The sequence below is a fragment of the Acytostelium subglobosum genome (assembly GCF_000787575.1).
Source record: "Acytostelium subglobosum LB1 DNA, scaffold: scaffold17, whole genome shotgun sequence".
In the NCBI taxonomy this organism is placed as follows: domain Eukaryota; phylum Evosea; class Eumycetozoa; order Acytosteliales; family Acytosteliaceae; genus Acytostelium; species Acytostelium subglobosum.
In genome coordinates this window covers 129,765-140,644 of record NW_012236516.1, presented here as the reverse complement: position 1 = coordinate 140,644, position 10,880 = coordinate 129,765, and the positions used below count along the sequence as shown (strand labels likewise).

At 47.2% G+C, this 10,880-nt stretch overlaps 6 protein-coding genes across 6 annotated transcripts; 2 read left to right on the top strand and 4 right to left on the bottom strand.

Annotated features, from left to right (window-relative positions):
* Positions 1 to 575: 575 nt before the first annotated feature.
* SAMD00019534_080720 (hypothetical protein) lies at positions 576 to 1,802 on the top strand (the record flags this gene model as incomplete). Its single annotated transcript, XM_012896532.1, has 1 exon — positions 576 to 1,802. One exon carries the CDS (start codon positions 576 to 578, stop codon positions 1,800 to 1,802), a length of 1,227 nt encoding a protein of 408 aa, XP_012751986.1.
* A 275-nt stretch (positions 1,803 to 2,077) lies between these two features.
* Positions 2,078 to 4,456, bottom strand: SAMD00019534_080710 (hypothetical protein; the record flags this gene model as incomplete). Its single annotated transcript, XM_012896531.1, has 1 exon — positions 2,078 to 4,456. One exon carries the CDS (start codon positions 4,454 to 4,456, stop codon positions 2,078 to 2,080), a length of 2,379 nt encoding a protein of 792 aa, XP_012751985.1.
* On the bottom strand, positions 4,410 to 6,623 carry SAMD00019534_080700 (hypothetical protein; the record flags this gene model as incomplete). The annotated part of the gene is made up of 2 exons (XM_012896530.1): positions 4,410 to 5,599; positions 5,681 to 6,623. 2 exons carry the CDS (start codon positions 6,621 to 6,623, stop codon positions 4,410 to 4,412), a joined length of 2,133 nt encoding a protein of 710 aa, XP_012751984.1.
* Positions 6,624 to 6,945: 322 nt separating this feature from the next.
* On the bottom strand, positions 6,946 to 7,982 carry SAMD00019534_080690 (hypothetical protein; the record flags this gene model as incomplete). The annotated part of the gene is made up of 2 exons (XM_012896529.1): positions 6,946 to 7,360; positions 7,447 to 7,982. The coding sequence occupies 2 exons, from the start codon at positions 7,980 to 7,982 to the stop codon at positions 6,946 to 6,948; spliced, it is 951 nt and encodes a 316-aa protein (XP_012751983.1).
* A 639-nt stretch (positions 7,983 to 8,621) lies between these two features.
* SAMD00019534_080680 (hypothetical protein) lies at positions 8,622 to 9,799 on the top strand (the record flags this gene model as incomplete). Its single annotated transcript, XM_012896528.1, has 2 exons — positions 8,622 to 9,100; positions 9,157 to 9,799. 2 exons carry the CDS (start codon positions 8,622 to 8,624, stop codon positions 9,797 to 9,799), a joined length of 1,122 nt encoding a protein of 373 aa, XP_012751982.1.
* Positions 9,800 to 10,577: 778 nt separating this feature from the next.
* SAMD00019534_080670 (hypothetical protein) lies at positions 10,578 to 10,727 on the bottom strand (the record flags this gene model as incomplete). The annotated part of the gene is made up of 1 exon (XM_012896527.1): positions 10,578 to 10,727. One exon carries the CDS (start codon positions 10,725 to 10,727, stop codon positions 10,578 to 10,580), a length of 150 nt encoding a protein of 49 aa, XP_012751981.1.
* Between the last annotated feature and the right edge of the window lie 153 nt (positions 10,728 to 10,880).

Below are 10,880 nucleotides of genomic sequence, written 5' to 3'. Positions count from 1 at the left end.
ACTCACCTCTTCACACACACACTCACCCGAAGCATACATTCACACATATATATATTTAATGACCATACCATACCATACCCACTCAGAACAAACAATTGTTGATGACCTTTTCGATCGGGTGTCAGGTGTACACAACAAACACACATGGTAGCTAACATCAGCAACAGGGTGATTTCGATCCGGTCACTGGATCGACTTCAACGTACTGTTCCATCGCGCTCCCTCAAGCAGCTCATCATCGTCTCCATCGCTCAGCTCAGAACAAACAAACAAACAAACACTGGTTTTGGATGGCTGTGTCATGAATGAACAGAACAGTTGCCTCTGGTTGTGTAACCTTTGTTCAGGGCCAGAATGAGAAGACGAATGATTTAAAAAGGGCAACAATGATGGTTCCTTTAAAGTCATTAAGTCGTTCAATCAGTTCTAAACATAGACATCAATTATTTATTATTTATACCAAAGTACTATTACAATTATTTATTCATTCAACCAATCAATCAATCAATCAATCAATCAATCAATTATTTATTCATCACATCCAATCAATTAATTAATTAATCAAACAATTAAATATGACTATTCCAGTTAATCCAGATCTCTCCAACCTTAGAATCAATGATTCTGCCAATACCTACCATCAACCAGAGGCCCATATTGCTGCCTGGGCAACTGCTGTACCATTGCCCATCCAAACTGAACACTTTTTGGAGAAGTGCAGAGAGGACAGAGTTAGAGATGGTTGGACCGATGCCCAAGTTACCATGTTCGAGACCTTTGTCAAGTCTTCCAATATCAAGCAGCGCCACACTGTCCATCCATTCCTGTTGCCCAAGGATGTCTCGGCCGAGGACTACCCAGAGGCTGTTGGTGTGATGCCATACGACATCTTTGCCGATGGTGCCAACCCAACTATGGCCCAGCGTGAGGCTTGTTTCGAACACACAGCTGTCAAGCTCGCCGTTGCCTCTGCCCAACGCGCACTCAAGAAGTGGGGCAAGGACAAGAGTAACATTACACATATCATCACCACCTGCACCAGTGGCTGGCGCGAGCCAGGCATTGCTTGTGCCGTCATCAAGGAGTTGGGCCTGTCCGAGGACATCTGCAAGCAAGAGTTGAACTACAATGGTTGCTTCTGTGGTGCATCCTGCCTCCGTCTTGCTCGTGATATCGTCCGTGGTGGTCTGTCTGGTGCCGTACTCGTCGTTGCCTGCGAGGTCGCCACCACCCAATACAACACTACCCACAGCGACATGGAGTTGATGGTTGCCCAGACACTGTTTGCCGACGGCTCTGCCAGTATCATCGTTGACAGAGAGGGTGAGTGGATGTACACCAAGACTGGTGGCGCTGTCGTCCCCGACTCACAACACCTGCTCGGTCTGCGCCCAGCCCTCGACGGCGAGAGCTCCTACTGCATGACCCTCTCCAAGAACGTTGCCTCTGCTCTATATCAATACTTTGCCACAGGCAATGGCCGCAACATCATCAACAGACTTTGGAAGGAGGAGGACGGTGAGCGTCCTGCTCTGGCCATCCATCCAGGTGGCCCACGCATTCTCGAGGCTGTCGGCAAGAACTTCAATGCATTGGGCTGGAAGTCCGATGCCCTCGAGTACTCCTACGACACTCTGAGGAACTATGGCAACCTTGGTTGTACCGCTCTGCTCTTTGTGTTGGCCGATCGTTTGGAGAAGCAAAACATCCAGGAGGATAAGTTGATCACAATGGCATTTGGACCAGGTGTCACTGTCGAGTATAGTATGCTACAAAGGAAGAGCAGTGTTGTTAAGAAGTAATACTTAACACATTAGCAGTATATATATATAATAATAATAAATACATATGAATGTACATATATTTAAGTTATAACTAGACACTATCCTTTCATTCATTCATTCATTCTCCCACAGATCTGTATCTCTTCAATTCCTGGAAGTATACTTTCCCAACACTAGTGTTGGGTCTCAAGATAACATGACCTTCATGAAGGTCACACTGTTCTTTCCAAACTCATTATCTCATTTAGTAGTTATACAATTATTTATTTATATATACAAGTAAGTATATTATATTATAAGAGTGTATTTGTAATGTCGATTGCATCTCTTGCTATTGCAACACATGTGACTATATCTTTGTCGAGGTCAAGCTCCATCGATTCGTTGTAATCTGGATCTTCATAGTCGAGGTAGAGTTTGTCAAGCCAAAGTATGTCGGTGATTGTTGTAAGTTTGAAACCTGTTCCAAGGGAATGTAGTAGACTGTGTAGTGACTTGGACTTGGTGTTGAATGGCAGACCCTGCTTGATCAGTACTGCTAGGATACACCAACGAACGATATCGTGAGCGAGTACACCTGCATAGGACGTGTGACAGATTGTGAGCTCATCCAGTGTCTTGTTGGCTCGGCTGAAGTATATATTGGCCTTCATCATATTGCTTTCCTTTTGGTAGGTATCGTCGATTGGTGTCTTTGGCGCAGTCTCTGGCTTGAGTCCTTGAGCCAACAGGTCAGGCAATACAATTACGTCCCCAAGGTTGTGATATTGTTGGACATCGGGCTTGCTGATCTCCTTGACCATGGCGCCAATCTGATTGAACTCGGTGATGGACAGACAGTTGTTCTTCAGTCTGTAGAGGGCAAACTCAATGGATTCCTCTGGAAGAGTCGATGACTTGAGCTCTTTGATGAACTGTCCAACTCTCTGCATCCGATGTTTGTAGCCAGTGTGGAATGGTGTGATCTTGAACAGATGGAACGATGGCACGATGTATTCGCCAATATGATAACACTTTATCTCATCCAAGTGCGAGAGGCGATGAACTGGCTTACCAACGACCACACTGATCATGACATCTGTGTTGTACTCTGCGTACAAAGCCATATCGCCCTGAGCAAACGTGTTGATGGGGTCCATAACATAGTTGGTGCCGTCGACTGAGTAGTACACACCATTGCCCGTGTGTCGGTTCAGCTGATCAGCCTCAACCTGGACATCATCGAATAGCTCAGCATTGTCCTTGTACATGGCCTTCATCACAGTGATCGTATTATTCATTTCCATGTTTGGATTGAAAAGAATGGACAGGTTGGTGCGGCTGCCAACTTTGAACTCATTCTTGATGATGTCGCAAATGATGTCGATCCATTCATTCTGGTTGACGTCTCTACTGATGGTCAGAGTGTAGTTGTTTGGATCATAGATATATCGCGAGCCTTCAGACACCTTGGTGATGTCCATGCCGTTGTAGGTGAAGATTGAGTGGATGGTCGCAAGATGGATCTGGACGACGCCAATGAATGTGATAACATGCTGGATGATGTCCTCCTTGTACTTCTTCTCAGCGAGCTCGAGTATCAACTTGGTCAGCTGTCCGATCATGGGATTCTTTAGTCGCTCATTCAGTTGTGTCTGGTAGGCAGTAGCATCATGGATGGTCGACTTGTCAGTGTCCAACATCTCCTCCACCACTGATCCAATGTCCTGGACGGTGATGTTCAGTTTAGGATGTATGAGGTTGACCTTTTCCAGGTCGAGTCTCTTGCATTTGGTAGATTTGGCACTGTGTACTTCGGCCTTTGGGGCAAGTACATTCTTGCTGGTGAGGAGGTGGTCCAAATCATTCTCGTTGCACTTGGCGAACAGACCGAGAATGGCACGTAAATTGGCAAGTGGTATGATGGGCGTGGGATGGGCATTGATCTTCCTGACCGCAATGGCAGAGGTGAGGCTTCTGTTTGCACCCAGCTGGCACAGTACATTGTGACACTTGGCATAGTGTTGACGGAAGGAGTAGAAGTACGGCTGATAGATATCATTAATCTCCAGGACGATGTCTGATGGTGCGATGGACATAGACGTGCCTGGCACCGGTATCTTGATGTCCTTGTTCGCAAAGTACTCCTCCAGTTCATTGTCTCCCTCAACATTGAGCATGGCATAGTTCAACAAAGTGATGTTGAAAGCACTGTTTAGACCATTCTCCAACCGCCAATGGTCTCTTGCCAAGTCCAACACATTGTCAAGGTGTTCGCGACAGTCCGCCATCGAAGGTGTGTCTGGATGACGCTCTCCCTCTTGACCAACTTCGGGATATCGCACTGGGAATGTTCTAAGCAGTCTCACGGTAAAGTATTGCCTTGGCCAATGCTGGTAATCATTAACTGATTCATTGAGAGTGGCGAATGCCCTGACTGCCATGGCACCTTGGATCGTGCTTGGCTTGCACGGCACGATGTGAAGCTCACGCACATTGGGATCGACGAGTTTGTTTCCACCCAATGCCTTTACCAGGTAGGTGGCGGTGGCAACCAGTTGATCATCAGCGGGGTAGGCGTCACCAGAGTGGTCAGCGGAGAAAAGTTGGCATTGTCTGAGCAACTCGTCGGGATCCATTGATTTCTTAAGATCCATAGCCTTCCAGAAGATGTTCCACTCTGGTGTTCTCATGGTCCGGGGGGAACAGGATGTCGAAGCGTGCCAACTCCTCATTGGTATGATCGTGGAAGTCTGTGATTGGTCGCAAGGTGAATCGGTCGGGTGTGCCCACTGGGATGATCTCCAACTTGGTGAGCCCAGCCTTGTCTTCGTTTGACAGGCCCACCTCGCCATCATCACAAACAAAGAAGACCTGGAGCAGGTGATTGAGCTTGGACATCACATAGTCGTGTGATCTACCATTCAATTTCTTGAGTACGTGCCGATAGAGAATGGTAACCTCATTCACCGATTGGAAGTTGAAGGTTTTGGCGCGGTTGTTGTGCTGTTCAAGGAGTTCTTCCAACTTGAGTGAGATCTCTGGATGGACGTAGGCCGTGGGCTCGGGATAGATGGTGTAGGCCATCTCAGTGTAGAGGTAGTAGATGGTGGTGCCCTTCTTGGCGCGCGCAAACTTCGTCAATGTTCCGCCATACATGGCCAACAAGTTCAGATCCAACAAGTAATCGGGGTTGATCTGGAACAATGGATACAAGTAGTCGAACAACATGAGTGCGTCCTCTACAGTGGTCACCGGCACTTTGTTGAGCAACTCACGAACACTGAAAATGTTGAAGTCTTGACCATGGATCTTGGGTCTCATCTTTTTGGGGACCAACAGTACCTCAGCCCCATACTTGCTCAATTTCTTGGCAATGTCAAGTTCAGCCTGGGCAATGTTGTTCTCGGTGATACACAACAATGACGAGGGTGTAGACTTGGCCCACGAGGTGGAATGTAGCTTGACACACAACGGCTGATAGATTGCCAGTTGGAAGTAGGTCTCAACAATGCGTGTGAATGGCTTGTGGCACTTTGACAGGTCTGGCACATGATCGTAGAGCTTGATCATCTTGTCGCCTGGGTAGCTTATCCTCGCCCTGATCATCAGCTTGACCATCATGGGAGCGATGATCTCGTCGTAGAGCACTGCATTCCAGATTGCACCGTTGCTTGGGTTTGGCTCTCCATCCGAGTGTTCAATGTACTTCCTAGACGAGTGCATCTCTAGGTAGCCATCAATGTGAACTGGCAGTCCGGTCTTGATGGTAGTTGGCAAGGTGGAGAAGACCTGGCCAGCGACCAGGTGTGCGTCCTCACGACCGATTGGGATGGCTATATGGATTGATTGATTGAATGAGTGAGTATTTGTGATTGATTGATTGAATGAATGTTGATGTCACTCGTGACACATACCTGCACCACCCAGTGGGAGACGTTTGACTTGTTTGCCCGAGTTGTTCTCGTCCAGTGACTTCTTGAAGAACTGACTGGCGGTCGGACCACCAACCTGGCGACCAACCAACCACTGAACGGTGGTACCCTCAGGTTCGATGGAGAACTTGCGCAGCTCAATGACCTCCTCAGGCTTCCTCGATGGGTCCTGCTCGAGGTCCTTCAGTATCATCTTGATCGTCTTCTGCTCAGGTTGGTCCTTCCTCTTGATCGATCTCACCAACGTCGTATTGCCATCTACCATGCGATAGAAGTTGATTGTCTTGATGTTGGACAGGAATATCATGCAGCTCTCTTCCTTGTCGATGAACTGTTTGAACAGAGTCTCGTGGCACGCCTCATCCTTGAGGTTGGACATGGTCCAATCGGAGAACGAGTGCTTTGGATCGACAACCTTGCGCAGGGGAAGTCGGAACATGGTTTGGTTGAATGGCATCGAGAGGTCGAGACCAAACTCGCTGTACGCCTTGTAGGGCTGCAACATCAGGGGGTCCACTAGTCCGCTGTTGAAGGCAAACTTCTTACCCTTCCTGTTGCTGTTGATGTAGCTCGCGCGATCAAAGTGGTTCTGATGCACATCGAAGAAGTAGAAGTTGTCGCCAGTAACCAACGATGGGATGTCGGTGACGTTGAACGATGAGTTGAAGCCATGTCCGAAGCGACCGACTGATGATGTGTCGTTCATCTTGTCAGAGTCACCGACGCTCTGGATGTTCTTGATGTCCTTCTCAGTCATTGGCTTGTTGTTGATGAATGTCATCGAAGGGCCGAGCAAGGTGGAGAACTTGGCGGGATAGTTCTTCTGGAGTTCCCGAGTCAGCAAGTTGCAGTAATCATTCATGTCAAGGATGATATCCATCTGAGTAGCCCCAGCATCCTCTGCATTCTGGATCATCTCACCCATCAAACTGCTTGGATCATATCCATCCTTGAGTATCCTTTTCAAGACCTATAAATTGACATTGAATGTTAGTATAATGAGTGATTGAGCGATTGAGTGATTGCGTGATTGTTTACATTCGAATGATCGAGAGATCGAATGAGTGATTATGTGATTGTTTGCATTGAGGTGATTGGTCGAGTGGTCGAACGAATGATCAAGTGATTGATTTCACTCGTCACAATTTTTGAGTGATCTTATGATTGCTGAAGTAGTACTTACACTATGAAGTTGGGTGTATTGACCAAATCCATTGTCTTCCTCACCTTGATGAGTCAGTTGGAGATCAGACACGATGCCAAGGTTGTAGGCAGGCAACCTTGGGTGTGATGGAATCGTTGATCTTGCGATAGTTGTTGGAATAGAGGTCATTGGACAACCTGTCTCCAAGCTTGCACACCAATACGCGTGACACATGACAGAGCACACCATTGTCATCAGGTATGAATGTGTCGATGTCTGGTTGCTTCGTCTGGCCAATGTCATTGAGGAGGTTCAGCACGACCTTGAGCTTGTCCTTGGGCAATGGCTTGTCACGGTTCTCCTCTTCAATCAGTTTGATCACAAGTAGGAATCGCTCGGTGTTGTACTCGTCTGGCACGTCAAACAGCTCAAACAACGGACGATACAATTGATCAATGATTGGTCGATGGCGAACAGGTATGGTGTGAAGTCTGCCTGGCTGGTGAAGGCCACTGATCCTGCGTTGGTGAAGTGACGTCCACACCAGATCCACTTGAACTCGGCCAGCTTATTCTTGAGCAGGGCTTGTTGCTTGTTAACATACTGGCTCAATTCCTTGTAGATGGCAGCAACAATCTTGGTCAGCAGCGCACCCTGTTGCCTGAGCGGGCGTGTCTCCATGTACATGGATATGTTGCGCAAGTGATTGATCACGGTCTGGAGCGAGGGTCGGGGCATCAACACTTCCTTGAGTTGGTCTGAGAACTTCTCGGGGAGGTCGGCGACACATTTGATCGTGAAACATAGATTAGCGTCCTCTGAACGCGAGCATTGACCAGGACTGACAAAGACCGACGGTGACTTGAATGACTCCAGGGTGATTCGCTCATCAACTGAGAAGTCCTTCTGAACAACCTTCATCCACTCAATGTTGGTCAGGGTGGCCATATCGCTGGAAGTGTGGTACAGGTTGATCGTGTTGATGAACTTGTCAAACAGGCCTTTGCTCTTGGTTGAGGCGATGGAAGTGGCGATGTCTTGGAGTCGCACTACATCTAGTCTGATCTTTGCGCCAAGTATCGACCAGGCGTCGATATAGCCCGCAGTGCACAGTCGTTGATCAATGAGATTGTGGCTCATGTCGGCATGAGCCAGTATCGCAGTCTGATTGAGGTGGACATATAGTTGGGTTGGCGGTGTGTGTATAACTCAGGGGGACCCCTTTCCCACATTACATCCGCTGCGCGGATTCCATTATTAGTGTCTGATTCTCTCTTTAATATTCTTTTATATATCTTTTGAGGAGTTTGGAGGATAATAATAATAATAATAATAATAATAAAGAGGATGTGTCGACAAACTTGGGGAGGATGGGGAGGAGAATGGGGAGGGAATAATAAAGTGTATCTGTCGCAACTTGGGGAGGGAAGGGAGGGTAATAGGGATAGGGAAATTGGGGAAAAAGAGGATGTGTATCGACATAGGGAGGTTGGGGAGTCAATGGTGGAAACTTTTTAATAATAGAAAGAATTATTTGTATTCTTAAATTCCTTCCACCATCGACTCCCTGGCTCCCTGTTTGGACACTGTTACTCTTTTTGGTTGATTTGATCATCCCTGAGACTCCCTGAGTGGATGTGGAGAGTGATTGGATGTTTGAAGTTCAATTCACACCCAATGAAAATAATAACAAATAAAGTTAAAATAAGGGAAACCAACCTTAAAAGTCAATCAAAGTTGAACACCCTTCATTCATCACCAATTCTCAACACTCACAACATGGATATCAATCATAATCACTTAGAGGACATAGAACAACCTGTATATTATTACATTCGATTGCCTTGGGATACAATTCTCGACAGCACAGTGTACAACAAATTTGTCCATCTCAACGAAGGAGTCCCAATAGGTCCCTACGATCCTCTTGTCCAGAAGATCAAAGTCCCTGTCGCGACACCCATCGACATCTCTCCTCTCGTCCCCTATCTCAATCTGAGGAATCCTCTAGACGAGATCGAGGAGATCAACGACGACCTAATTATCGAAACAGAAGGGAAGAGCATACTCTGGATCAAGGAAATGGCTGGGAGACCAAGCAAGCAGAACGTAGAGTTTACGAGCCAGCTTCGCAACTGGAACATCAACGAGAACACCAATGAGGACATCCAAGGACCTCCACTTCAACATATCATCGGACACGTCTTTGATGGACAGAGCGCGTATCGGTTCGTGATCAATGGTGTATCTGTCAAGAGGTAAGTTGACCTGCAATGTGATTGATGATAGATTATAATCTAATATGTTCAATTAGAAACCCAGACGCTGCATTCATGACCAACGCCAGGTGGGTCCTCGTACCAAATGCAATGAAGGACACCAGGGCCAACACTACAGTCCCTGACTTTATTGTTGAAGTTCGCTCATTTGGTTCTGGAGAGAACAATCAGTGGGACTACCAACACAGAAAGATGTGCCGCTGGATGGCAACTCTCAACATTCAAGCACAGTCTGGCATCCTGTTTGATAGACGAGGTGGTCGCGTCTGTCTGTATTGCCGCAACGACCTCCCCAATCTCCCGGCTCAAGTGGCAGCTCAGCAGGCCAATACCAACAATCAGCTCCTTCAGGTCCAACAGAGCATCCAGGTTCGCCAACAACGATTGGCCAACCCAGCAGGCTTACTACCAGATGACATTGCGGATATTCAGAGTGCCCTCCAGGCCAAGCAACAACAACTTCAACGTCTCCAATGGCAACAGGTATACTTCCAGGGTCTCGCACCAGTTGGCCAATTAGTGTACAAGGGTATCCAAGAGAACTACCCCAATGTGTCCTTTATCCAGATACCTCTCAACCTTGCCAACAACGCTCAACATGGACCCAACATTATTATTCATTGTATTGGAGCGGTCAACGGCTTGCGATTCGATCTATCAACAATCCCACTTGACTAAACAAAGAGTCCTGTGCGATCGCCACCAATTGTACATAAATATAGTTTCTCCAACAGATATAAGATGCCATCAATCAAACTTCACTACCAATCAGACCCGGAGTTCAGGGAACGCCACAAGGCCAACAACAAAGAAAAGGTCAAGTGTGAGTGTGGCTTTGAGGTGGGTCGCACCAATCTCAATCGACACCAGGAAGGCTACATTCACAAACAGCTGATGGCCAACAAATAATTCTAAATGATATAAGTTTATTATCTCTAGTAAAGTTATAACATGCCAGCAACCTACAGCACAACCAGACTCAACAACCTCGACTGTCAGATGAGACACTACGCCGGAGCATACACTCGAGAGGCAATCAGAATGGTTGCCCAACGGTTCAGTAATCAGCTCAGGATCGATGGCTCAGCTGCTCGTCTCGAGGTTGCAATCGAGTACGCCAATCGTCAATATCGTTTAGCACGCCATGGATCTTCAAGCGATTCTTCAAACTACAGCGCAACGCTATGGTGCCACTCAAGCTACTCCAAGAGATCGAGGACAAGCTCAACATTCGCATCAATGTCAAAGGTGATTACTGCAGGATCTCGACCAAGAGCAGCTGCGTCAGAGTCGTAAATCTCAAACTAACCAACGAGCATTACACTTTATACAAGGAGGGCGCCTTTGAGCCCAAGGGCATCATCCTCAAGAGATACAACGATGATAGGATACTGCCAGTCGTGGCGTACAAGTGGGACGACGACAATGATCAAGTGCAGACMTACAATGGCACGASCTACAGCACGATGAGCAAGGCATCACTGATCGAGGAGCTCAAGAAACAAAAGTTCGACGGCAAGTGTCTATACATCAAAGTAGAGGCTGCCAAGAAGAGGAAGAGCAAGAAGCCCATCAAGACGCTGGAGGAGACATGGCTGGACTTCATCAAGGACGCCGACGCWCTCAAAGAAGGTACCAATRGCRTCATCGACTTGTACTTTACAGGATCAAACATTAACAAAGCCGCCCTCAACCTATTCAGCAAGTACAACAAGCATGTCATACCAGATATCATCGAACAGGAAGAAGCCAAGTGGAT